Below are 27030 nucleotides of genomic sequence, written 5' to 3' on the forward strand. Positions count from 1 at the left end.
AGGTACAACTAACTTACTGTAAGAAGAAGAATATTTGCGCATAGGTTCTCTTCTGACTGCTTTGATATCCATTGGTCCCCCAGGAGTTTGAACTGAAGTAAGGCATGCAGGGAGTTGGGACATTGCTCATCATTCTAGTAAGTCTCTGGCTTTGTGTTGCTATGACATTACGATTTCATCTTCCCTACCCATACAGTCAGCACTCAGAAATTTCAAGTGAAATTTTACATCATGACAAGGCAAGCATTTGTTTAAAGCTCTAAGAAAATATTTACCCAGGACAAGGTCTCCCTCTATTGGTAATGAATGGCTTATTTGTTAGCATACTGGGAAACTTTTAAATACACAGATTACAGCATAAGATATCAAAATTTTACACTCACTATTTACTGACACTTAGATATGCTTCGGCAATGCATACTGCTCTGTGTTACAATATGGTATTAGCACTATTGCAGTCTAATTTATTGGTGTAAAGTTTAGTCATTTACATGACACTTTTTTAGCTTGAAGACATCCAAGAAAATCAGTCTGAGACAGGTAAAAGGAATGGATCACTTATAACAAGGCAAGTGAGGATCAGGAACTTAAGTAGGGTCATTAGCTGAAATTTTGGGAGTTATAAGCAATGAGTCTCCAATTGACTAACAACATACATGCTGCTCTATTAGGCATCAGCACTCTCAGCAGCCCCACAACCAATACTGGCACCCCTACCCTCACCGGATCTCTATCCTGGACACCCCCCTCTCCCCCGCCACTAATCCCAGCTTCACTCTTGCCAGTAGACCCCACTGTGAACACCACCCCAGCTCCCGCAGACCTCACTTGAGAGGTCTTGAAAATTTTCAAGCCTTAACATGGCATCCCAGTGACAAAAATATCTGGAATATCCTATATAGAATATCAATTCATTTATCATCCTTTTTGTTCCAGTACAGTTAGTTTGATACCACCTAATTTAATTATTCACTGTCAGCACTGCTTTCAGTTTCTCAGATTTAGCACTAATTCTGAAGAATGTAATATGTTAACACACCAAATAATGAGTAAATACAGATATAACACAAAAAAATTGAAGAATATTAACTAGTTAATTGTATTGATAAACAGATTCATTCATACTAAAGTATGCGGTTGGCATAGATTGAATTTTATATATATATATACAGAGGTCACCTTCGAATACTGTTCTTACTCCACATCAATAAGAACATTCAGGTTGACAAACAATGGTTTTAACTTCATTATAAAAAAGCAGTCCCTGTAGTAACGGAATTTACTGCAGTCTGTATCTCTGTCTATTCGTAAGATTAAGTTTGCAGAGAAATTGTTGGAATATGATACTCAATTGCTCTGATCAACGGGTATTGTACATGGAAGAAAACATAGAATTAAAGTTTGAATGACTGCCTCTGTCCATTTCTGATCCAATAATCACCAACTCACTTCTGCCTGATTTCTTAGTTTAATATTTTTGGCTGACCTTTGATGCTTGACGGGTAAACCCAAATTTATCATCCTAGTCTCATTAGATGAAGCAAAAACTGACTCATGGCTCAGTCAGTTTGATGCTGAAGTATTACAAACAATTCACTTCTGAAATTTCAATTTGTTCCCCAATCTCTTCGAGAGCATTAAAAAACTGCCTTTTCTTTTGGCACCAACCTGGCTCTGACTGTCTTTACTGCTTTGTGGTAAATTTTCTTTAATTCAATCCCAAAGATACGCCCTCCAGTTGCATTAAAAACATTTCATTTGCTGTTTAAAGTGGTATAAATAACGTTAGGAAAGACCAACAACTGACTGATTTTTTGGGGTGTACAGTTTGGACCTTTTAGGGGTTGATAGAAAAGTGCACAATTTTGAAATTTCAGCATATAGGGCCAAATGCAATGGTGATAAGCGGTGTGGAATGGTTGAAATTAAAGTTAAAATAGATAATTCAGACCATATGAAGAAGGCATAATTTTTTTATTATCTGTTCCAATATATTGAAAAAATTTCTTGATTATATGTCTTAAATTTGACCCAGCGGACTGAAGAGTTAAAAGTGCGACCTAATGTGGGAAGACTGAAAGTCAAGTATTTTTTGCAGCTGTTGCAACATATTCCAGTAAAGATAACACAACAATCTGTCACAAATGTTGTGACTACATCGTGAAGCAAACATATACATCTCCAAAAACTCTTTACTTACATGCCAGAAATGCTTGGGAGGATTTAAACTAGTAAGGTGGCGGGGGTGGGACGCAGGGAGATAGTGAGGAAAGAGATCAATCAAAGGCAGTTGTTTGGTACAGCTGAGAACAGAAGTGAGTCAAACAGTCAAGGCAAGCAGGGACAAGGTAGGACTAATAAATTAAACTGCATTTATTTAAATGCAAGGGGGCTAATAGGGAAGGCAGATGAACTCAGGGCATGGTTAGAAACATGGGACTGGGATATCATAGCAATTACAGAAACATGGCTCAGGGATGGGCAGGACTGGCAGCTTAATGTTCCAGAATAGAAATGCTACAGGAAGGATAGAAAGGGAGGCAAGAGAGGAGGGGGAGTGGCATTTTTGATAAGGGATAGCATTTACAGCTGTGCTGAGGGAGGATATTCCCGGAAATACATCCAGGGATGTTATTTGTGTGGAACTAAGAAAGGGCTGATCACCTTATTGGGATTGTATTATTGACCCCCTAATAATCAGAGGGAAATTGAGAAACAAACTTGTAAGGAGATCTCCATTATCTGTAAGAATAATAGGGTAGTTATGGTAGGGATTTTAACTTTCCAAACATCGACTGGAACTGCCATAGTGTTAAGGGTTTAGATGGAGAGGAATTTCTTAAGTGCGTATGAGACAATTTTCTGATTCAGTATGTGGATGTACCTACTAGAGAAGGTGCAAAACCTGACTGGTGAGCCTGACCTCAGTGGTGGGCAAGTTGTTGGAAGGAATCCTGAGGGACAGGATGTACATGTATTTGGAAAGGCAAGGACTGATTAGGGATAGTCAACATGACTTTGTGCGTGGGAAATCATGTCTCATAAACTTGATAGAGTTTTTTGAAGAAGTAACAAAGAAGATTGATGAGGGCAGAGAAGTAGATGTGACCTATATGGACTTCTATAAGGCATTCGGCAAGGTCCCCATGGGAGACTAATTAGCAAGGTTAGATCTCATGAAATACAGGGAGAACTAGCCATTTGGATACAGAACTGGCTCAAAGTTAGAAGACAGAGTGTGGTGGCGCAGGGTTGTTTTTCAGACTGGAGGCCTGTGACCAGTGGAGTGCCACAAGGATCGGTGCTGGGCCCTCTACTTTTTGTCATTTACATAAATGATTTGGATGCGACCATAATAGGGACAGTTAGTATGTTTGCAGATGACACCAAAATTGAAGGTGTAGTGGACAGCGAAGAGGGTTACCTCAGATTACACCAGGAGCTTGACCAGATGGGCCAATGGGCTGAGAAGTGGCAGATGGAGTTTAATTCAGATAAATGCGAGGTGCTGCATTTTGGGAAAGCAAACCCTAGCAGGACTTATACACTTAATGGTAAGGTCCTAGGGAGTGTTGCTGAACAAAGAGACCTTGGAGTGCAGGTTCATAGCTCCTTGAAAGTGGAGTGGCAGGGAGATAGGATAGTGAAGAAGGCATTTGGTATGCTTTCCTTTATTGGTCGGAGTATTGAGTACAGGAGTTGGGAGATCATGTTACGGCTGTACAGGACATTGGTTAGGCCACTGCTGGAATATTGCGTGCAATTCTGGTCATCTTCCTATTGGAAGGATGTTGTGAAACCTGAAATGATTCAGAAAAGATTTACAAGGATGTCGCCAAGGTTGGAGGATTTGAGCTAAAGGAAGAGGCTGAACAGGCTGGGGCTGTTTTCCCTGGAGAGTCAGAGACTGAGGGGTGACCTTATAGAGGTTTATAAAATTATGAGGGGCATGGATAGGATAAATAGTCAAAGTCTATTCCCTGGGGTCAGGAGTCCAGAACTAGAGGGCATAGGTTCATGGTGAGTGGGAAAAGATATAAAAGAAACCTAAGGGGCAACTTGCTCACATAAGGGGTGGTATGTGTATGGAGTGAGCTGCCAGAGGAAGTGGTGTAAGCTAGTACAATTACAACATTTAGAGCCTAGAACATTATAGCGCAGTACAGGTCCTTCGGCCCTCGATGTTGCGCCGACCTGTCATACCAATCTGAAACCCATCTAACCTACACTATTCCATGTATATCCATATGCTTGTCCAATCACGACTTAAATTTACTTAAAGTAGGCGCATCTACTACTGTTGCAGGCAAAGCATTCCATTCCCATACTACTCTCTGAATAAAGAAACTACTTCTGACATCTGTCCTATATCTATCACCCCTCAATTTAAAGCTATGCCCCCTCGTGCTTGCCGTCACCATACTTGGAAAAAGGCTCTCCCCATCCACCCTATCTAACCCTCTGACTATCTTATATGTCTCTATTAAGTCACCTCTCAACCTTCTTCTCTCCAACGAAAACAGCCTCAGGTCCCTCAGCCTTTCCTCAGAAGACCTTCCCTCCATACCAGGCAACATCCTAGTAAATCTCCTCTGCATCCTTTCCAAAACTTCCACATCCTTCTTATAATGCGGTGACCAGAACTGTACACAATACTCCAAGTGTGGCCGCACCAGAATTTTGTACAGCTGTAGCATAATCTCATGTTCCCAGAACTCGATCCCTCTATTAATAAAAGCTAAAACACTGTATGCCTTCTTAACAACCCTGTCAACCTGAGTGGCAACTTTCAAGGATCTGTGTACCTGGACACTGAGATCTCTCTGCTCATTTACACAACCAAGAATCTTACCATTAGCCCAGTACTTTGCATTCCGGTTACTCTGACCAAAGTGAATCACCTCACACTTGTCCGCATTAAACTCCATTTGCCACCTCTCAGCCCAGCTCTGCAGCTTATCTATGTCTCTCTGTAACCTACAACATCCTTTGTCACTATCCACAACTCCACCGACCTTAGTGTCATCTTCAAATTTACTATCCCACCCTTCTACGCCCTCATCCAGGTTGTTTATAAATATGATGAACAGCAGTGGACCCAACACTGACCCTTGCGGTACACCACTAGTAATTGGACTCCAGGATGAACATTTCCCATCAACCACAACCTTCTTTCAGCAAACCAATCACTGATCCAAACTGCTATACCTCCCACAGTCCCATTCCTCCCCATTTTGTACAATAGCCTACTGTGGGGAACCTTATCGGACACCTTGTTGAAATCCATATACACCACATCAACTCGTTTACTCTCATCTACCTGCATCCAGATGGGTATATGAATAGGGAGGGTTTGGAGACACATCGGCCGGATGCTGGCAAGTGGCACTAGATTGGGTTGGGATATCTGGTCAGCATGGACGAGTTGGAACGAAGGATCTGTTTCCGTGTTGTAAATCTCTATGACTGTATAATAAGGGGTAAACATAGGACAAACTCTGAGGGGATAAAATCAACGAGGTAAAAACAATGACTGCAGATGCTGGAAACCAGATTCTGGATTAATGGTGCTGGAAGAGCACAGCAGTTCAGGCAGCATCCAAGAGCTTCGAAATCGACGTTTCGGGAAAAAGCCCTTCATCAGGAATAAAGGCAGTGAGCCTGGAGCGTGGAGTGTCTGAGGGGATACTCTACATTGCACACAAAAAAACAAATATGATTAATTCAGCTTCAAAAGATTTCCTACCAACTGACCATCAGACATTAATGACACAATGGTCATCTCGTCTCATTAAACTTCATAAGGGATCATAATTTCGGGCAGCAGAGTGGCTCATTGGTTAGCTCAAAGCACCAGGGACCCAGGTTCAATTCCAGCCTCAGGTGACTGTGTGGAGTTTCCACATTCTGTGTCTGCATGGGTTTCCTCCGGGTGTTCCAATTTCCTCCCACGGGGCTAGGTGGATTAGCAATGCAAAATGCAGGATTATAGGAATAAAGTAGGGGGTGGATCTGGATGGGATACTGTTCAAAGGCTCAGTGTGGACTCAATGGAACAAATAGCCTGGTTCCACACCAAAGGTATCTTGAAAATCCCTCTCAAGAGCCATTCCAACACAAACCTCTTCAATGACTGCTCCTGTGCTATTCGATCAGCCTCCTTTTTTGAGTTTAATCTACCTTGGACTTCGAACTGTACTTCACTCCTCAGTCACAAACATAATTACAACTCTTCACTGACAGCTACCCGCAATAAGCCAGTCCTGCCTCTGGATATATTTAATTGAATGTCATTCTCACTTAGCTGCATCAAGCAAATACTGCTTTTGAGCATTTCAACATCCACTCTCTCAATTGGACTGACCTATTAACGGTCACAGGCTTCTTCTAAATCTCTCACCCAGCGCAAAGCTGGCAAACTTACCACCCACTTTGCTCCCCAGGACAACTTCTGAATCTTGATCCAACAGGGCTGCAAAGAAAAATCTGGGAACGAAAGACCAGTAAGCCTAAAATCTATGGTAGGTGAGTTACTTGAGAAGTTACTTGAGGGATAAGATATACATGCATTTAGAAGGACAGAGTTTGATTTGCAATAGTCAGCATAGCTTTGTGCGTGGGAGATCATACCTCACAATTTGTTAAGAGTTCTTTGATGAAGTGACCAGGAAGGCTGACGAGGGCAGGGCAACAGCTATCATCTGTACGAATTTCAGTAAGGCCTTCGATAAGATTCCACATGGTAGGCTTCTCTGGAATCCAGGGACAGCTGGCATATTGGATACACAATTGTTTTGATGGTAGGAAGCAGAAGGTAATCGTGGAAGGATTATTGTCAGACCAGAGGCCTGTGGAGTGCCTCAGGAGTCTGTGCTGGGAACATTGCTGTTTGTTAAATATATAAATAATTTGGATGAGAATGCCCAAGGCATGGTCAGTAGATGATAATAAAATAGGAAGTACCATGGACAATGAAGAAGGTTATCAGAAATTGCAGTGGGACTTTGATCAGCTGGAGAAGTGGGTCAAGAAATGACAAATGGAGTTTAATATAGATGTGTGTGTGGTCTTGCATTTTGGCAAGTCAAATCAAGATCTTAAGGAGTGCAGTGGAACAGAGGGATCTTGGTGTTCAGGTTCACAGTTCTCTAAAAATTGGAGTCATGGCGGTGAAGAAGGCTTTTGGCACGTTGGCCTTCATCAGTCAGGGCATTGAGTATAGAAGTTGGGAAGTTATGTTGCAGCTATACAGAACGTTGGTGAGGCCATACTTGGAGCATAGTGTTCAGTATGTCACCTAGCTACAGAAAGGATGTTATTAAATTGGAAAAAGTGCAGAAGAAATTTACAAGGATCTTGCCAGGACTCACAAGTCTGAGTTATAGGGAGAGGTTGAACAAGCCAGGTCTTTTTTCTTTAGAGCCTAGAAGACTGAGAAGTCTCCTTATAGAAGTGCATAAGATCATGAGAGACATGGATAGGGTGAATGCACTCAGTCTTTTTCTCAGGGTTGAGGAATTGAGGACGAGTGGGCATCAGTTTAAGGTCAGAGGGGAAAGAATAAAAGGCTGTTCAGAAGGGCAGGAAAAAGATGGTCTATAATCATCGGGGATTCAATCGTAAGGGGAGTAGATAGGTGGTTCTGTGGATAAAAACGAGACTCTCGAATGGCATGTTGCTTCCCAGGTACACAGGTCAGGGATGTCTCAGATCAGTTGCAGAACATTCTGAAGGGGGGGAGGGTGAACAGCCAGTTGTCATGGTGCATATAGGCACCAATGATATAGGTAAAAAACAGAATAAGGCCCTACAAGCAGAATTTACGGAGTTACGAGCCAAGTTAAAAAGTAGGACCTCAGAGATAGTAATCTCAGGACTGTTACCAATGGCACATGCTGGTCAGAGTAGAAATGAAAGAATTAGCAGGATGAATGCGTGGCTTAAGAGATGGTGCAGGTACAAGGGGTTCAGATTGTTGGGACATTGTGATCAGTTCTGGGGGAAAGTGGACCAATTGGATGGTCTACACCTGGACCGGACTGGAATGAATGTACTTGGGGGTGCTTTTGCTAGCGCTGTTGAGGAGGGTTTGAACTAATGTGGCAGGGGGATGGGAACCAAAAGGGGTGGTGAGTGGACAGTAAGGAGGTAGTAACTAAAGCTGGTAAGGAACTAGATAATGAAGTCAGCGTGACTAAGGGGAAGAGTAGGCAGGGAGCAGATGATGAATGCAAAGGGACTGGTGGTCTGAGGTGCATTTGTTTTAATGCAAGAAATGTAGCAGGTAATGCAGATGAACTTAGGGCTTGGATTAGTACCAGGGAGTATAATGTTCTTGCTATTACTGAGACTTAGTTGAGGAAAGGGCATGATTGGCAACTGTTTCAGCAGCAGGAAGAGCATAAGAGTCAACCAGGGGACTGACCGGGACTAAGGTGAGTCACTGTTTAAAAACTTTCCTTGTGAACAGGAGGAGCACATGCTGAGCAGGAATGGACACGTGACTGCTGAGTAAGTGAAGTAATATATTTGGGCAGTTGCATTAACCAAAACACTACTTAAGTAGTGTCTCCCACCCATCTTCCACCTCCATGCAAAAAAAAGGCTCTGTGCGCCGGATTGATAAGGCAACTAGTTTTTTTCAATTCTTTACTTTTCTACAGTCTCTTTGGGAATTTAGAATAGGGGGAATGGCAGTTAAGGCAGTTGAATGTTCCTCGTGCAGAATATGGGAGGTAAGGGTCACGACTAGTGTCCCTGTTGACATCATCTGTGGGAAGTGCACCCAACTCCAGCTCCTCAAAAACCAGGTTAGGGAACTGGAGCTGGATGAACTTTGGATCATTTGGGAGGCGGAGGCGTCTATTGAGAGGAGTTACAGGGAGATAGTCACACCTCAGGTGCAAGAAAGAGGCAGATGGGTTATTGCCAGGGGACAGAAAGGAAACCGGCAGGCAGTGCAGGGAGTCCCTGTGGCCGTTCCCTTCAATAACAATATACTGTTTTGGATACAGTTGGGGAGGACAACTTACAGGGGTGAGCCATGGGGTACAGGGGTCTGGCACACTGATCGTCCCTATTGCTCAGAAGGGAAGGGGGGAGATGAGCAGAACATTACTCATTGTGGACTCCATAGTTAGGGGGACAGATAGAAGGTTCTGTGGGAACAAGAGAGACTCACAATTGGTGAGTTGCCTCCCAAGTGCCAGGGTTTGAGATGTCTCGGATCATGTTTTCAGGATCCTTGAGGGGGAGTTGGAGCAGCCTCAAGTCATGGTCCACATTGGCACAAATGACACATAGGTAGGAAAAGGGATGGGAATTTCAGGCAGAAATTCAGGGAGCGAGTGTGGAAGTTTAGTGTTCGAACAAGCAGAGTTATCATCTCTGATTTGTTGCACCTGCGACATGCAAGCAAGGCGAGGAATAGGGAGAGAGAGGAGTTGAACACATGGCTACAGGGATGTTGCAGGATGGACAGTTTCAGATACCTGGATAATTGGGGCTCAGTCTGTGGCAGATGGGACCACGACAAATAGGATGGTCTACATCTGAACCAGAGGGGTACAAATATCCTGGCGGGGTGAAATTTGCTAATGCTCTTCAGGAGGGTTTAAACTAATTCATCAGGGGAATGGTAACCTAAATTATAGTTCCAGTGTCCAGGTTGAGAGTAGTGAGGTCAGAAATAAGGTTTCAAGGTTGCAAAAGTTCACCGGAAAGTAGGAAGGTGGTTTGAACTGTGCCTACTTCAATGCCAGGAGCATCCAGAATAAAGTGGATTAACGTGCAGCATGGGACTTCAACGTTGAGGCCATTTCGGAGACATAGATCAGGGACAGGAATGGTTGATGCAGGTTCCGGGAATTAGATGTTTCAGTAAGAACACAGAAGATGGTAAAAGAGGGAGAGCACTTGCATTGTTAGTCAAGTACAGTATTACGGGGGTAGAAGGGACATTTGAGGACTCTTCTACTGAAGTAGTATGGGCTGAGATTAGAAACAGGAAAGGAGAGGTCAACCTGTTGGGAGTTTTCTATAGATCTCCAAATAGTTCCAGAGAGGTAGCGGAAAGTATAGCAAAGATAATATCTTGGTAGGCACGAGAGTAACAGTGTAGTTGTTATGGGAACTTTAACTTTCCAAATATTGACTGGAAATACTATAGTTCAAGTTCTTTAGATGGGTCAGTTTTTGTCCAATGTGTGCAGGATGGTTTCCTAACACAGTATGTAGACAAGCCAATAAGGGGCGACGCCACATTGGATTTGGTACTGGCCAGCTGTTAGATTTGGAGGTAGGTGAGCACTTTGGTGATAGTGACCACAATTCGGTTATGTTCACTTTAGCGATGGAAAGAGATAGGGCAAGAGTTATTGTTGGGGGAATGGCAATTATGATGCAATTAGACAAGATTTAGGATGCATAGGATGGGGAAGGAAACTGCAGGTAATGGGCTCAATTGAAATGTGGAGGTTATTCAAGGAACAGCTATTGCATGTCCTTGATTAGTATGTACCTGTCAGGCAGGGAGGAAGCCATCGAGCGAGGGAGCCCTGGCTTACTAATGAAGTTGAATCTCTTGTCAAGAGGAAGAAGGTGGCTTATGTTAGGATGAAACATGAAGAATCAGTTAGAGCACTTGAGAGTTACAAGTTAGCCAGGAAAAACCTAAAGAGAGAGCTAAAAGGAGCCAGGAAGGGACATGAGATATTGTTGGCAGATAGGATCAAGTAAAACGCTCAAGCTTTTGATAGGTATATCAGGAATAAAAAAATGACGAGAAAGATTAGGGCCAATCAAGGATAGTAGTGGGAAGTTGTGTGTGGAGTTCAAAGAGCACTAAATGAAGATTTTTAGTCAGTATTCACACTGGAAAAAGTCAATGTTATCAAGGAGAATATTGACATATAGGCTACTAGACTAGGCGGGATTGAGGTTCACAAGGAGGAGGTGTTAGCAATTCTGGTGTGAAAGTGTGAAAATAGATAAGTCCCCTGGGCCGGATGGAATTTATCCTCAGATTCTCTGGGAAGCCAAACAGTATATTGCAGAGCCTTTGGCTTTGATCTTTACATCGTCATTGTCTACAGGAATAGTGCCCGAAGCTTGGAGGATAGCAAATGTTGTCCCCTTGTTCAAGAAGGAGAGTAGAGACACCCCTGGTAATTATAGACCAGTGAGCCTTGCTTCAGCTGTGTGTTAAGTGTTGGAAAAGGTTATAAGAGATAGGATTTATAATCATCTAGAGAGGAATAAGTTGATTAGGAATAGTCAACACGGTTTTGTGAAGGGTAGGTCGTGCCTCACAGACTTTATTGAGTTCTTTGAGATGGTGACCAGACAGGTGGATGAGGGTAAAGCAGTTGAGGTAGTGTATGGATTTCAGTAAGGCATTTGATAAGGTTCCCCATGATAAACTATTGTACAAAATACGGAGGCATGGGATTGAGGGTGGTTTATCAGTTTGGATCAAAGATTAGCTAGCTGAAAGAAGACAGAGGGTGGTGGTTGATGGGAAATGTTCACTCTGGAGTTCAGTTACTAGTGGTGCACCACAAGGATCTGTTTTTTAAGTTCACTGCTGTTTGTCATTTTTATACATGACCTAGATGAGGGTGTAGAAGGATGGGTTACTAAATTTGAGGATGACACTAAGGTTGGTGGATAGTGCTGAAGGATGTTGCAGGTTACAGAGGGACATAAATAAGCTGCAGAGCAGGGCTGAGAGTTTAATGTGGAAAAGTGTGAGGTGATTCACATTGGAAGGAGCAACAGGAATAAAGAGTGCTGGGCTAATGGTAAGGTCCTTGGTAGTGTAGATGAGCAGGGGGATCTCAGTGTTCGTGTACCTAGATCCCTGAAAGTTGCCACCCAGGTTGATAGGGTTGTTACGAAGGCATACAGTGTGTTAACTTTTATTGATAGAGGGATTGAGTTTCGAAGCCTAAATATCATGCTGCAGCTGTAGAAAACACTGGATCGGCTGCACTTGGAGTATTGCATACAGTTCTGGTCACTGTGTTATAGGCGTAGAGGAGATTTACTAGGATGTTGCCTGGTACGGACGGAAGGTCTTACAAGGAAAGGCTGAGGAACTTAAGGCTGTTTTGGTTAGAGAGAAGGTTGAGAGGTGACCTAATTGACATGTATAAGATAATCAGAGGGTTAGATAGGATGGACAGTGAGAGTCGTTTTCCTCAGATGGGGATTGCTAGCTTTAAATTGAGAGGTGATAGATACAGGATTGATGTCAGAGGTAGCAGGGGCATGGAATGCTCTGCCTGCAATAATAGTTGACTTGCCAACTTTCAGGACATTTTAAATGGTCATTAAATAAATATATGGATGTAAATGGAATAGTGAAGGATAGATAGGCTTCAGATTGGTTCCACAGGTCAATACAACATTGAATGGCCTGTACTGCACTGTAATGTTCTATGTTCTAAGTATCCCAGGATACTGATGCTTCAGACAGGATAGAGAGGGAGGTAAAAGGGGTGGAGGAGTTGCATTACTGGTCAGAGAGGATCTCACAGCTGTGCTGAAGGAGGCCCTCTGGAGGACTCGAGCAATGAGGCAATATAGGCAGAGCTCAGAAATAGGAAGGGTGCGGTAATAATGTTGGGGATGTACTACAGGCCTCCTAACAGTATTTGTGAGACAGAGGTACAAATATATAAAAAGATTATGGAAAGATATAGGAGCAACAGGGTGGTTGTGACAGGAGATTTTAATTTTCCCAACAATGACTGGGATTCACTTAGTTTTAGAGGCCTAGATGGGGCAGAATTTGTAAGAAGCATCCAGGAGGGTTTTCTAGAGCAGTATGTAAATACTCCAACTCGGAAAGGGGACATATTGGAGCTGGTGTCAGGGAATGAGCCTGGCCAGATGGTTGAAGTTTCAGTAGGGGATTACTTTGGGAATAATGATCACAATTCACTAAGTTTTAGAATACTCATGGCCAAAGACAAGAATGGCCTTAAAGGTAGTGCACTAAATTGGGGGAAGGCCAACTCTACTAAAATTCGGCAGGAGCTGGGGAATGTAGATTGGGAGTAGCTGTTTGAAGGGAAATCCACATTTGATATGTGGGAGGCTGTTAAAGAGAGGTTGATTGGAATGCTGTTCCTGTGAAAATGAGGGATAGAAATGGCAAGATTAGAGAACCATGGATGACAGGTGAAATTATGAGACTAGCCAAGAGGAAGAAGGAAGCATTTATAACGTCTTGGTGACTGAAGACAGACAAAGCCTTGGAAGAAAATCGAGAATATAGGACCAATCTGAAATGAGGAATTAAGAGGGTTAAAAGGGATCATGAGATATCTTGAGCAAACAGGGTTAAGGAAAATCCCAAAGCCTTTTATTCATAAGTAATGAGCTAGAGGGTAACTAGAGAAAGGGTTGGACCACTTAAGGACAAAAGAGGAAAGTTATGCATGGAGCCAGAGAAAATGGGCGCGATTATAACAAATACTTTACATCGGTATTCATCAAGGAGACAGGCATGACTATGTTGAGGTTAGGGATGGATGTTTGATTACTCTAGGTTAATCAACATAAGGAGGGAGGAAGTGTTGGGTATTCTAAAAGGCATTAAGGTGAACAAGGCCCCAGGTCCGCATGTGATATATCCCAGGTTACTGAGGGAAGAGAGAGAGGAAATAGTTGGGGCTTTCCAGATATCTTTGCAGCATCCTTGAACTCGGGTGAGGTTACTGAGGACTGGAGAATTGCTAATGTTGTCCCCTTGTTTAAGGAGGGTAGCAAGGATAATCCAGGTAATTATAGATTCTGAGCCTGACATCAGTCGTAGGAAAGCTGTTGGAGAAGATACTGAGGGATAGGATCTATCCCCATTTGGAAGAAAATGGGCTTTTCAGTGATATGCAATGTGGTTTTTTGCAGGGAAGGCCATGTCTTATCAGCTTAATAGAATTCTTTGAGGAAGTGATAAAGTTGATTGGTGAAGGAAGGGCTGTAGATGTCGTATACATGCACTTAAGTAAGGCATTTGATCAGGTTCCTCATGGTAGGTTGATGGAGAAAGTGAAGTCACATGGGGTCCAGAGTGTACTAGCTAAATGGATGAAGAACTGGCTGGGCAACCAGAGACAGAGAGTTGTAGTGGAATGGAGTTTCTCAAAGTGGAGAACTGTGACCAGTGGTGTTCCACAGCTGGGACCTCTTACATATGTTGCAAACAATAGTGGTTTAGAGGAAGGTCTAGGTGGTCTGATTAGCAAGTTTGCAGATGACACTAAGATTGGTGGAGTAGCAGATAGTGAAGGGGACTGTAGCAAATACAGCAGAATATAGATAGATTAGAGAGTTGGGCAGAGAAACGGCAAATGGAGTTCAATCTGGGCAAATGCAAGGTGATGTATTTTGGAAGATCCAATTCAAAAGCAAACTATACAGTAGATGGAAAAGTCCTGGGGAAAATTGATGTACAGAGAGATGTGGGTGTCCATTGTTCCCTGAAGGTGTCAACACAGGTTAATAGAATGGTCAAGAAGGCATATGGCATGCTTTCCTTTATCGGACAGGGTACATGAGTTAGCAGGTCATGTTACAGTTGTATAAGACTTTTGTTCGGCCATATTTGAAATACTGCATACACTGCTGGTCACCACATAACTAAAAAAATGTGGATGCTTTGGAGAGGGTGCAGAGGAGGTTCACCAGGATATTGCCTAGTACAGAGGGCGCTAGCTATGAAGAGAGGTTGATTAGATTAGGATTATTTTCAATAGAAAGACGGAGTTTGAGGGGGGGTCCTGATTGAGCTCTACAAAATCATGAGAGGTATAGACAGGGAAGAACGCAAGAAGTTTTTTCCCCAGAGTGGGGCACTCAATTCCTAGGCGCACAAGTTCAAAGTGAGAGGGGAAAATTTTAAGGGAGAGATGTGTGGAAAGTTCTTTATACAGAGGTGCCTGGAACGCATTGTCTGTGGAGGTGGTAGAGGCGGGCACAATAGAGTCATTTAAGATGTATCTAGACAGATACATGAACGGGCAGGGAACACAGGGATACAGACCCTTGGAAAATAGGCAACTGGGTTAGATAGAGGATCTGGATCAGTGCAGGCTTATGGGGCTGAAGGGCCTGTTCCTGTGCTGTAATTTTCTTTGTTCTTCGGAACCTGAGGGGTAACTTTTTTTAAAACACAGAGGGTGGTACGCATATGGAATGACCTGCCAGCGGAAGTGATTGAGGCAGGTACATTAATAACATTTAAAAGGCATTTGCCAAATACATGGATAGGAAAGGGTTAGAATGATATGGGCCAAGTACAGTGAAATGAGGTTAGAGTGGATGAACATTTTGGTCAGTATGGAGCAGTTCAGTCCAAAGGGCCTGTCTCCGTGCTGTAGGACTCTATGTCTCTATTTACCTGTTTACTAATCCATAGAATGCACATCTTGAGTTCCAAAAAACACAAAGCAATCTATTTAGTCCTCACTGAGTCCAAAACACAGAATCTGCTTTCCCAGCAGACAGCTCACTGTGACATGCCAACCATGGATTCTACATCCCTTTCCTTCTCAATTAATTGTTTCCTTTAAACTCCTCTTCAGTGATCCTAAACTATCCTGTGTGGTCTATTGAAAATTTTGAAATAAACCCATCTTCTATTGCTGGCACAATTGAATGGTACTAACATTTAGAACCAATCAAATTTTGGAACCTGACTGTATTCTGAACAATAAATCTTCATAGAATGATGGAAATGGATTTCATCATACCATGGAAAAGGACAAAGAGTGAGGAAAATTAATTAGTAAAAACCAACCTCAGTGGGGTAAGGATGTACATGCACTCAATAAATTGGAATCAAAATTTGGCAGGAAAATCTGAATGAAGTGCAACCATCAATGAGGAGGTGTTTCTGACTTAATCAAGCGATATTCCTCAAAAGGGAAGGAAAGACATAGAAAACCAGAGCTCCCTGCTCACAAAAAGCAATAGAAGTTAAGACAAAGAAGAAAAGAAAATGGACTTACGACAATTGAGAATCAAGCTGAAAATAAAAAGATCCAAAGGAGAGATGAAGAAATAAATAAGAAAAGCTGCAGTATCATGAAAAGCGACAGGAGGAATATTAAAAGTCTTCAATAGATAGACCAATATAAAGGATAATAAAAGGAGGAACATGGTCAACTTGGAACTAATACATGGAATACACATGGAAGCGGAGACCATGGCTGAGATATTAAAGGAATACTTTGCACCTGTCTTTACTCAAGGAGGAAGATGCTACCCAACCCTGGTGAAAGATGTGATCATTTTGGCACATGAAAGATTTAAAATTGTGATGAAAGTGGTGTTAGTTAGTATTTCTGTGTTTAAAGTGCATAAGGCACTAAAACCAACAATATACATTCAAAGATACTGAGGGAAGTAATAGTTGAAATTGCAGAAGCAGCAGTCACAGCTATTAAGACCTCTTCAGGCCCAGTGCTAATGCTTGAGGACTGGACAGTTGCAAGCATTATGGTCTTGTGCAAAAACAGGTATCAGGAAAAACCCAGAAAGTATAGGCCAGTCATTTCAGTGGTGGGGAAAGCTTCTAGAAATAATAAAATTATCATTAATTAATTATCTAATTAATGGTCATATGAATAAATGAAGATTACATCGAGAAAGTCAGCATGAATTCCTTAAGAGAAAATCATGTTTAATTAACTTGTTGGAGTTTTTGTGAAGAGGTAACAGAAAATCATAAGGCTAATGCAGTCAATGTGGTTTAATAGATTTCCAAAAAATATGTGATTCAATGTGATAGACTTGTGAGCAGAGTTGTAATTCATGGATTAAAAGGGACAGAAGCAAAATGGATTCTAAACTGGCTGAGTGACAGAAAACAAAGAGTATTGGATAATGGATGATTTTCAGGTTGGAGAAATATTTGTTGCAGAATTCATCAGGGTGAATGCTGAGATTGTTGCATTTTCTTGGTGTATGGGGTTTGCAAAGTTTGCATGTTGATACAATATTAAAAAACATCGTAAACCATGGCGTGGATATTGTAGTACTTCAAAATGGCACAGGCAAGTTAGTGGAATGGTAGACAGGTGGCAGCTGAAGATCAATGCAGAGTTTTTTTTTATTTATTGATTGGATGAACTCATCACTAGCAAGGCCAGTATTTATTGTCCACCCCTAAATTGCTCAGAGGGCAGTTCAGAACCAACCATATTGGAATGGCTGTGGAGTCACATAGAGGCTAGACCAGGTAAGGATGCAGATTTCATTCCTTAAAGATCATTAGTGAACTCAATGGGTTTTCACAACTGTTGACAGTGGTTATTTTCTGGTTGACATGAGACTTTTTCTATTCCAGACTTTTATTTCCATTTGTAAATTGAAATTTCTACAGCTGGTATGATGGGATTCAAACTCATGCCCCAAAACAGTAGCCTGGGACTCAGAATTACTAGTTCAGTGAGGTCACCATTATGCCATACCTCCCTTGTAAAATGTGAACTGATTGACTTTGTTAAAAAGAATGTAGAAAGGGCACAATTTCAAAGGTGGCGTACAGGAGAAGAAAGCTGAAATTGGAAAATGAGGAGGAAGTAAATCGAGGAGAAATTAAATTTAGAGAGGTAGAACTCCAAAAAGAGAGAGAACTGAGGCAACATCATATTGAGAAAGGAAAGCTTAGATTAACTGAAGAAAGGAAACAGCTCAGAGGATAATCCTGTTTTCAAAGAGGGATTTGATTTAACTACAAGTCCACACTTTGTGCTTACGTTTATAGACTTCACAGGACAAAGGAGCAGCACTCCAAAAGCTTGTGATTTCAAATAAACCTGTTGTCATGTGACTTCTGACCTTTAGTATTACTCTGGAGTATGAATCTTGATTTTTGTGCTCAAGGTTTAGAGTGAGACCTGAACCTGGATTCAAGATCAGTGCTTCCAACCGGCATGTACTGAGCTACCAACTCAGAAACAGTGAATTAATTTTGTTCCTATTGTTCAGTGAAGAGAACTTGCTACTTTTACAATTTCTGGCATACGTGCAATTCTGCTTTAATCTAAATTGCGGAATGTGAATATCGTTTGAAAGAGCTAAGCAAGCCATTCATCGAGACAAGTAAATGGTGTAAAGTATTCATCTAATTTTGAAATTCAGGTGCATATTGAAAATTATCAAAACATAACTGTACAATTATCACCTGATTGGTTCAAATAAGCTAGTTACAGTGAGTTGTCTCTAATTTATTTTAATATAAGACAGACTTCACAGCTTTTGTGTTGTGAATATCATGCACACATTTGGAAGATATTTTCTGTTAACTTTTCCAGGTAAGTGAATAAGAAACATATCATTTTACCTCTATCTTAAGAAAATACTCAAATAAACTTAAGTAATTGGTCATTCTTAACAGATTCTTGAGTGAGAGTCTGAATGAAGTTGTACCATCAAGTTTTGTTTTGAAGATAATTATTTTGGTGATATTTTTCCTGAATAAATGAACACGAACTGAAGTAACCTTCTTCTAAATATTCATGTGTTTTTAAAATCAATGTTTTTAAATATATTCTCTACTCTCCATTAATACTGTTACTACTTATTATAGGTTCGTTTAGCTAACACAAAATCAAACAGTAATGACTACAACATTATAGGTCCATGTACAAACCCAGGTTCTAAACTCATTTGCCTTAACTGTTACATATCTGTTATAAGGAATGGGTCCTCAAGGTTCATAATTTCTGGATTACTGCCCAAACCACGTGCAAATTGGCTTAGGGATAAGAAAATTAGGGAAGTAAATGTGTGGTTAAGGAAGTGGTGTAGGAAAGAGGTGTTCCATTTCATGGGACATTGGCATCAGATTTGGAACTGGGGGGGGATCTGTACCGATGGGACGGTCTCCACCTGAACCACTCGTGTTCTAGAGAAAGGATAAATAGGGTGGTCACTAGGACTTTAAACTAGTGAGTCGGGGGAAGGGAAATGGAAAACGACAGGAAGTATGATGGCAAATAAAAAAGTAAGCAGCAGGTTAGCATGTGTGCATGAGGGTTTAAGTACAAGGCAGACTATGAAAGAAGCAAAAAGGAAGGATAACTCAGGAGGTATTATTAGAGATGTTGGAAATCATGAGGGTAAGAAAGCTAGCATAAAGGTAGCATTCGTAGCAAGGTTGATGAGTTAACGGCACATGGTTACAGAATGGTCATGACTGGGAGTTAAATATACAGGGGTACCAGACTATTCAGAAGAATAGACAGGAAGATAAAGGCAGGGGGAGGGGATGTGGTGTAGCTCTGATATTCAAGGATGACGTCAGGGTGGTGATGGGAGATAATATAGGTTCTATGGAGATTGAGGTTTTGAATCCATTTGGGTGGAAATTAGAAATTCTACAAGGAAAAAGTCACTGATAGGCATGGTCTATAGGCCACCAAATAATAACATCACATTGGGGTGGGCAATAAACAAAGAAATAATTAATGCCTGTCAAAATGGTACAGCAATTATCATAGGGTAATTTTAATCTACATGTAGATTGGTCAACTAGCTCAGTCAGGTAACCTTGAGGAGGAGTTCATTGAGTGTATCTGTGATAGCTTTCTTGAACAGTATGTAATAGAATTGATGAAGGAGCAAGCTATCCTAGATCTGGTCCTGTGTAATGAGACAGAAATAATTAATGACCTCTTAGTTCGGGACCCTCTTGGAAGGAGTGATTACAGTATTGTTGAATTTAGAATACAGATGGAAAGTGTGAAGATAATATCCAATACCAGGGTCCTGTGCTTGAACAAGAGGGACTACAATAGAATGTGGGACAACTTGGCTAAAGTGGACTAGAAACTAAGATTTTATGGTGGGAGAGTTGATGAACAGTGGAGGACTTTCAAAGCAATTTTTTCAAAGTGCTCAGCAAACGTATATTTCAGTGAAAAGGAAGGACTGTAAGAAAAGGGATAATCTGCCATGGGTGTCTAAGGAGATAAGGAGGGCTATCAAATTGAAAGAGAAGGCATACAAAGTGGCCAAAAGAAGCAGGAAACTAGAAGATTGGGAAAACTTTAAAGGTCAACAGAAAGCCACAAAAAGAGCTATAAAGAAAAGTAGAATAGATCATGAGAAAAAACTAGCACAGATTATAAAGACAGATAGCAAAAGTTTCTATAAATAAAGAGTGGCTAAAGGAAATGGAAAGTGTGAAGATAATATCCAATACCAGGGTCCTGTGCTTGAACAAGAGGGACTACAATAGAATGTGGGACAACTTGGCTCCTCCTTTAGAGGATGAGAGAGGAATTTAGTTATGGGATATGATGAAATGGTCGAGGCATTGAACAGGTATTTTGTATTGGTCTTCACAGTGGACGATACTAATAACGTGCCAGTAATTGACAAGGAGACAAAGGTCGGTGAGGACCTGGAAACAATCATTATTACAGAGTTGCCTTAGAATTGTGTCCTCCACTATCACCTGATGAAGGAGTGGCGCTCTGAAAGCTATTGTGCTTCCAATTAAACCTGTTGGACTATAACCTGGTGTTGTGTGATTTTTAACTTTGTACACCCCAGTTCGACACTGGCATCTCCAAATTATTGCAGAAGAGGTAGTGTTGGGCAAGCTAATGGAGCTAAGGATTGATAAGTCTCCTGGTCCTGATGGAATGCATCCCAGGGTACTAAAAGAGATGGTGGGAGAAATAGCAGGTGCACTGATGGTAATTTTCCAAAATTCGTTGGACTCTGGGGCAGTCACAGCAGATTGGAAAACAGCAAATGTGATGCCATTATTTAAAAAGGGAGATAGACAAAAGATGGGGAATAATAGACTGATTAGCTTAACCTCTGTAGTGGGAAATATGCTTGAGTCTATTGAATAGCAAGGCATCTCAATAAAAATTGTCCCATTGCACAGACGCAGCATGGGTTTATAAAGGGCCGGTCAAGTTTAACAAACCTTTTGGAATTCTATGAAGACATTACGAGCAAGGTGGACAATGGGGACCCAGTGGATATGGTGTACCTAGATTTCCGAAAGGCCTTCGACAAGGTGCCGCTCAAGACGCTACTGCATAAGGCTGCATGGCATTAGGGGTAAAGTATTAGTGTGGATAGAGGATTGGTTGACTAACAGGAAGGAAATGAGTGTTATTCTGGTTAGCAATCAATGACTAATGGTTGCCTCAGGGATCAGTGTTGGGACTGCAGTTATTACAATTTATATAGATGATTTAGAGTTGGGAACAATGTGTAGGGTGTCAAAGTTTATGGATGATACTAAGATGAGTGGCAGAGCAAAGTGTGCAAAGGACTGCAAAACTTTGCAGAGGAACATAGACACAGTGAGTCAGTGGGCAAAGGTCTGGCAGATGGAATATGATGTCAATAAATTTGAAGTCATCCATTTTGGTAGAAGTAATAGTAAAAAGGATTATTAATTGAATGGTTAAAAGTTGTAGCATGCTGCTATGCAGAGGGACCTGAGTATCCTTGTGAATGAATCATAGAGGGTTAGTCTGCAGGTACAGCAAATAATAAGAAAGGCAAATGGAATTTTGTCCTTCATTGTTAAAGGGATTGAGTTTAAAAGCAGGGAGGTTACATTGCAGCTGTACAAGGTGCCAGTGAGGCCACACCTGCAGTACTGTGTGCAGTTTTGGTTTCCTTACATGACGAAGGACATACTGGCACTGGAGGTGGTACAGAGGAGGTTTATTAGGTTGATTCTGGAGTTGAGGGGGTTCGCTGATGAGCAGAGACTGAGTAGACTGGGATTATATTCATTGGAATTCAGAAGATGAGGTGAGGTCTTATAGAAACACATAAAATTTTGAAGGGAATAGATAAGATAGAAGTAGAGAGGATGTTTCCACTGACAGGTGAAGCTAGGACAAGAGGGCATAGCCTCAAGGTTAGAGAGCGAAGATTTCAGACTGAATTGAGAAGGAACTTCTGCACCCAGAGGGTTGTTAATCTATGGAATTCATTGCCCAGTGAAGTAGTTGACACTACTTCAGTAAACATTTTTAAAGTTAAGGTAGATTTTATTTGAACAATAAAGGAATCAAGGGATACAGTGAGAGGACAGGTAAGTGGATCTGAGTCCACGAAAAGATAAGTCATGATCTTATTGAATGATGGAGAAAGTTCGAAGGGCTGGATGGCCTACTCCTGCTCCTTATGTTCTGACCCTCCGAAGAACATACCACCCAGATGCAGTCCCTATAACCCTGCATTAATCATAGCTAATTCACCAAGCTTACACATCCCTGGACACTACAGGCAATTTAGCATGGACAATCCACCTAAACTGCACATCTTTGGATTGTGGAGGGGACACACAGATATGGGGAGAACATGCAAACTCCACTTAGACAGTCACTCAAGACTGGGATCGAACCTAGATCAGTGGTGCTGTAAGGCAGCAGTGCCAACCACTGTGCCACCGTGCCACCCTTTATTTTTCATTTGTCCTTTCATAAATCAACTTAAAGACTCTCAAATTCCAAAGGTTTGCAAGGAAATGGTTGTAATGACAAATTCAAACAGTATCGTTCTTTACTTATTGACACTATACAGCAACTTGCATTTGTTTAGTGGCTAGAGCATCACCTTCTCAAAGACAACTTGGGTAATAAATGCTGGCCCAGCCAGTGACATCCAATGATAGATTTTTAAAATATTATTAAGCATCTCCATGAGTGTTATCAAAATTTTAGACTAAGCTAAATAAAGAGATATGAGGACAGATTACCAAAATTTGTTTGAAAAGGTGGGCTTTACAGAGAATTTTAAAGAAGTATGACCGATAGGAGTAATGAGAGGGAATTCCAAAGGTTTGGGCCCAGGCAGGTAAAAACATGGCAAACAATAGCCAAGTGAACATAATTTGGCATATGTAAAAATTGGAAAGCTAAAGTCATGAAAAACTGTGGGACTATAGGAGGTTACAGAGACAGAAAGGATCAAGGCCATATTGAGATTTTGAGAAATATGAAATAGAGTTTCCTGGAAAGGAAGCCATTATACTAGGAAACACAGGTGTGATGGAAGGACCAGAGTGAACAACTATTGTAAACTTGGAAGCTTTATTAATTGATGGCACTTCTTCAGTATTAATTAGATGATAACTCAAAGGATCATTATTTCACATCTTTAGTTGTGACGTATTGCTGTCTGTCAACTTACCTCAATGGTTTTACAAATCTCTTCCAGCTGAGTTATGATTGCCTGGATTCTGTCATTTCCTGCCACCAGCATTGCAATACCATCACTGAGCTCAGTCTGCAAAAGAATAGGAAGAGGCTAGAGTATAGGCCATTCTAGTCAGCAAAAGTAACAGAATTGAATAATCTTACAGATAAATTAAGAGCAGAGATTTTTCCTAATGCTCTATTTGAGCTACACCAAAAGTTTGAATCAAAAATAACTGCACTAGCACTGAATTTACACCAGGCCGAGGATCAAACAACCAAGTGCATAGCAACAGGTGTTTCCAACCCGCCAATCAACTATGCCAAGTGTTCACCCTCTCTGTCGATGCTTTTCTCACTCAACAATTTTTTAACCTTTGTTGGTTCCCTGTTCCTAATTGTCTTGTTCAACCTGCTTTTTTAATTAATTAGTTTAATCTGATTTTTGCTTCTCTTTCTCTTTCCCTTTACTGAAGCCATGTGCAATTGCATCTGTCAATCAGCAAAGAGATGAAGGGAGCAGTCTGGAGAGTTAAGAAGTATTTGTTCCAGTAATGAAATCAGACATAGGAAGCATCAGGAATTGGACATTCAGTCCCTCAAGTCTGATTTGCTATTCAAATAGATCATGGCTAATTATATTCTTACCTATGTAGACAAGGTGGAGGGTTGTTTTTCAGACTGGAGGCCTGTGATCAGTGGAGTGCCACAAGGATCGGTGCTGGGTCCTCTACTTTTTGTCATTTACATAAATGATTTGGATGCGAGCGTAAGAGGTACAGTTAGTAAGTTTGCAGATGACACCAAAAGGGGGAGGAGGGAGGAAGGAGGGTGGAGGGAGGGAGGAGGGTGGAAGGGAGGATGGAGGAGGGTGGCGGGAGGTGAGAGGAGAAAGGGGAGGGGGAGAAGGAGGAGGGTGCGGGGATGGAGGGAGGTGGATGGGGAGGGAAGGATGGAGGGAGGAGGGGGAGGGAGAGGGAAGAAAAGGGGCATGTGGGGTGAGGGGGCGTGGAGGGGGAAAGGGGAAATGAGGAAACTGGTGAAATCCACACTGAACCCATATGGTTAGAGGGTCCCAAGATGGAAGATGAGGCGTTCTTCCTCCAGGCGTCAGGTGGCTAGAGTTTGACAGTGAAGAAGGCCAAGGATTTGCATGTCCTTGGCAGAGTGGGAGGGAGAGTTGTTCAGCCACAGGGTGGTAGGGTTGTTTAATGCCCTTATCCCAGAGAATTCTCTGAAATGTTCCGCAAATTGGCATCCTGTCTCTCCAATGTAGAAGACACCACATCGAGAGCAATGGAGACAGTAGGTGACGTGTGTGAAAGTACAAGTTCAATGGTTCATCAACTTCATAAACATCTTCAACTCTGACCTCAAGTTCACTTGGGCGGCACAGTGGCACAGTGGTTAGCAGTGCTGCCTCACAGCGTCAGAGACCCGGGTTCAAATCCTGCCTCAGGTGACTGTCTGTGTGGAGTTTGCACATTCTCCCTGTGTCTGCTTGGGTTTCCTCCCAAAAATGTGCAGGTTAGGTAAATTGGCCATGCTAAATTGCCCATAGTGTTAGGTGAAGGGGTAAATGTAGGGGAATGGGTCTGGGTGGGTTGCGCTTCGGCAGGTTGGTGTGGACTTGTTGGGCCGAAGGGCCTGTTTCCACACTGTAAGTAATCTAAGATCCCATACTCCTGAATCCTCTTCCTGCCATTCATCTGGATCATCTTGGACTCCTCCTTCCCCTTTCTGGACCTCTCCATCTCCATTTCTGGTGACCAACTCAACATGGACATCTACTTGAAACCCACCAACTCCCACAGTTACCTGGACTACACCTCCTCTCACCCTGCCTCCTGTAAAAACGCTATCCCTTACTCCCAATTCCTCCACCTCATCTGGAGGACCAATTCCACCACAGAACATCCCAGATGGCCTCCTTCTTCAGGGACTGCAATTTATCCTCCCAAGTGGTCAACAATTCCCTTCAAAGCATCTCCTCCACTGCCTGCACCACTGACCTTGTAACCCACCCCTCCAATCACAATAAACACAGAACCTCCCAGTCCTCACCTTCCACCCCCATCAACCTATGAGAAAAACGCATCATTATCCGCCATTTGTGCTACCTACAAGCAGACCCCACCTCCAGGGATATATTTCTTGTCCCACCCCATCTGCATTCTGCAGAGACGATTCCCTCCGCAACTTCCATGTCAGGTCCACACTCCCCACCAACCTACCCTCCACTCCCGGCACCTTCCCATGTGACTGCAAGTAATGCAAACCTGCACCCACACCTCACCCCTCACTTCCCTCCAAGGCTCCACATCCGACAGAGATTTACCTCTATCTCCACACATATCATGTGTTCGTTGCTCTCGATGTGGTCTCCTCTACGTTGGGGAGACAGGACGCCAACTTGCAGAACATTTCAGAGAACATCTCTGGGACACACGCATTAAACAACCCCATCGCCCTGTGGCCAATCACTTCAACTTCTCCCTCCCACTCCATCAAGGACATGCAAGTCCTTGGCCTCCTCCATTGCCAAACTCTAGCCACCCATGCATGGAAGAAGTATGCCTCATCTTCTGCTTTGGGACTCTACAAACACACAGGATCAATGTTAATTTCATCAGTTGCCTCATTTCGCCTGTCTCTACCTTATCCCAGTTCCAACACTCCAACTCGGCACTGGCCTCTTGAACTGTCCTACCTGTCCATCTCCCTTCCCACCTATCTGCTCTACCCTCCTCTCTGACCTATCACCATCACCCCCACCTTCATCAACCTATCACATTCCCAGCTACCTTCTCCCCAGTCCCACATCCCCTCCCAATTATCTCTCAGACCCCTTGCCCTCCCCACCCCCATTCCAGAAAAAGAGCTCATGCTAGAAGCGTCAACTCTCCTGCTCCTCAGATGCTGCCTGACCGGCTGTGCTTTTCCAGCAACATACTTTTCAAGTTTGATCTCCAGCATTTGCAGTCCTCACATTCTTCTCATGGTTTGATGAGAGCTTCTATAAGGCAATACATTTCTTTTCTTGTGCTCGAGCCCTCTTGAAACCTTTGCCTTCCTAACTGCCAACTGAATCTGCATGTTATTATTAAGAGAATCCTAAACTGAGACTTCCAAGTCCCTTTGTGCTTCAGATTTCCAAAGTCATTCCTCATTTAGAAAACAGTCTATACCTCTATTTTTCACACCAAAGTTCATTACCTCACATTTTCTCACATTGCATTTCATCTGTCACTTCTTTGCCCATTCCCCTTTCCTGAAAAGTCTTTCTGCAGGTTCCCCACTCCTCAACACTACCTGTCCCTATATTTGTGTCTTCTACAAACTTAGCAACAATGTCCTCAGTTTCTTTGTCCAAATCATTCAACTAAAACATGAATAATTATGGTCTCAACACTGACCCCTGTAGAATTTTAATAGTTACCACTGCCATCCTGAAAAAGACCCCTTTATCCCCATTCTCTCCCTTCTGCCAGTCAGTCAATTCTCTATCCTTGCCAATACCTTGCCCTAAACACCATGGGCTCTTATCATATTGAACAGCCTCCTCTGGCTCACCTTTTCAAAATTCAAGCAAATCACTTCCACAGACTCTCCTTTCAATAGGTAATGAGCAAGTTAGGCAAAGAATTCTAACATTTTTAGGCCTCTTGATGAACTATGCTGACTCAGCTTTACTTTACTATGTAATTCCAAGTACACTGCAATCTCATCCTTAATATGGAACTCTAAAATCTTATCAATGACCAAGGTCATACTAACCAACCTATAGTTTTCTGTCTTCTGCTTCCCTCTTTTCTTAAACAGGGATGTAACATTAGAC

At 42.2% G+C, this 27030-nt stretch overlaps 1 protein-coding gene across 1 annotated transcript in view; it reads right to left on the reverse strand.

Annotated features, from left to right (window-relative positions):
* trim54 (tripartite motif containing 54) overlaps positions 1–27030 on the reverse strand; it is a 71219-nt gene that overhangs the window by 38384 nt on the left and 5805 nt on the right. Inside the window, exon 4 of the mRNA XM_043682147.2 lies at positions 23188–23283. Coding sequence (XP_043538082.1) covers positions 23188–23283 — 96 coding nt within the window. The remainder of the gene's footprint in view (positions 1–23187; positions 23284–27030) is intronic.

This window comes from Chiloscyllium plagiosum, unplaced genomic scaffold (genome assembly GCF_037043375.1).
Source record: "Chiloscyllium plagiosum isolate Xiang-an unplaced genomic scaffold, Cpla_swu_hap1 HiC_scaffold_3, whole genome shotgun sequence".
NCBI classification, from domain to species: Eukaryota; Metazoa; Chordata; class Chondrichthyes; order Orectolobiformes; family Hemiscylliidae; genus Chiloscyllium; species Chiloscyllium plagiosum.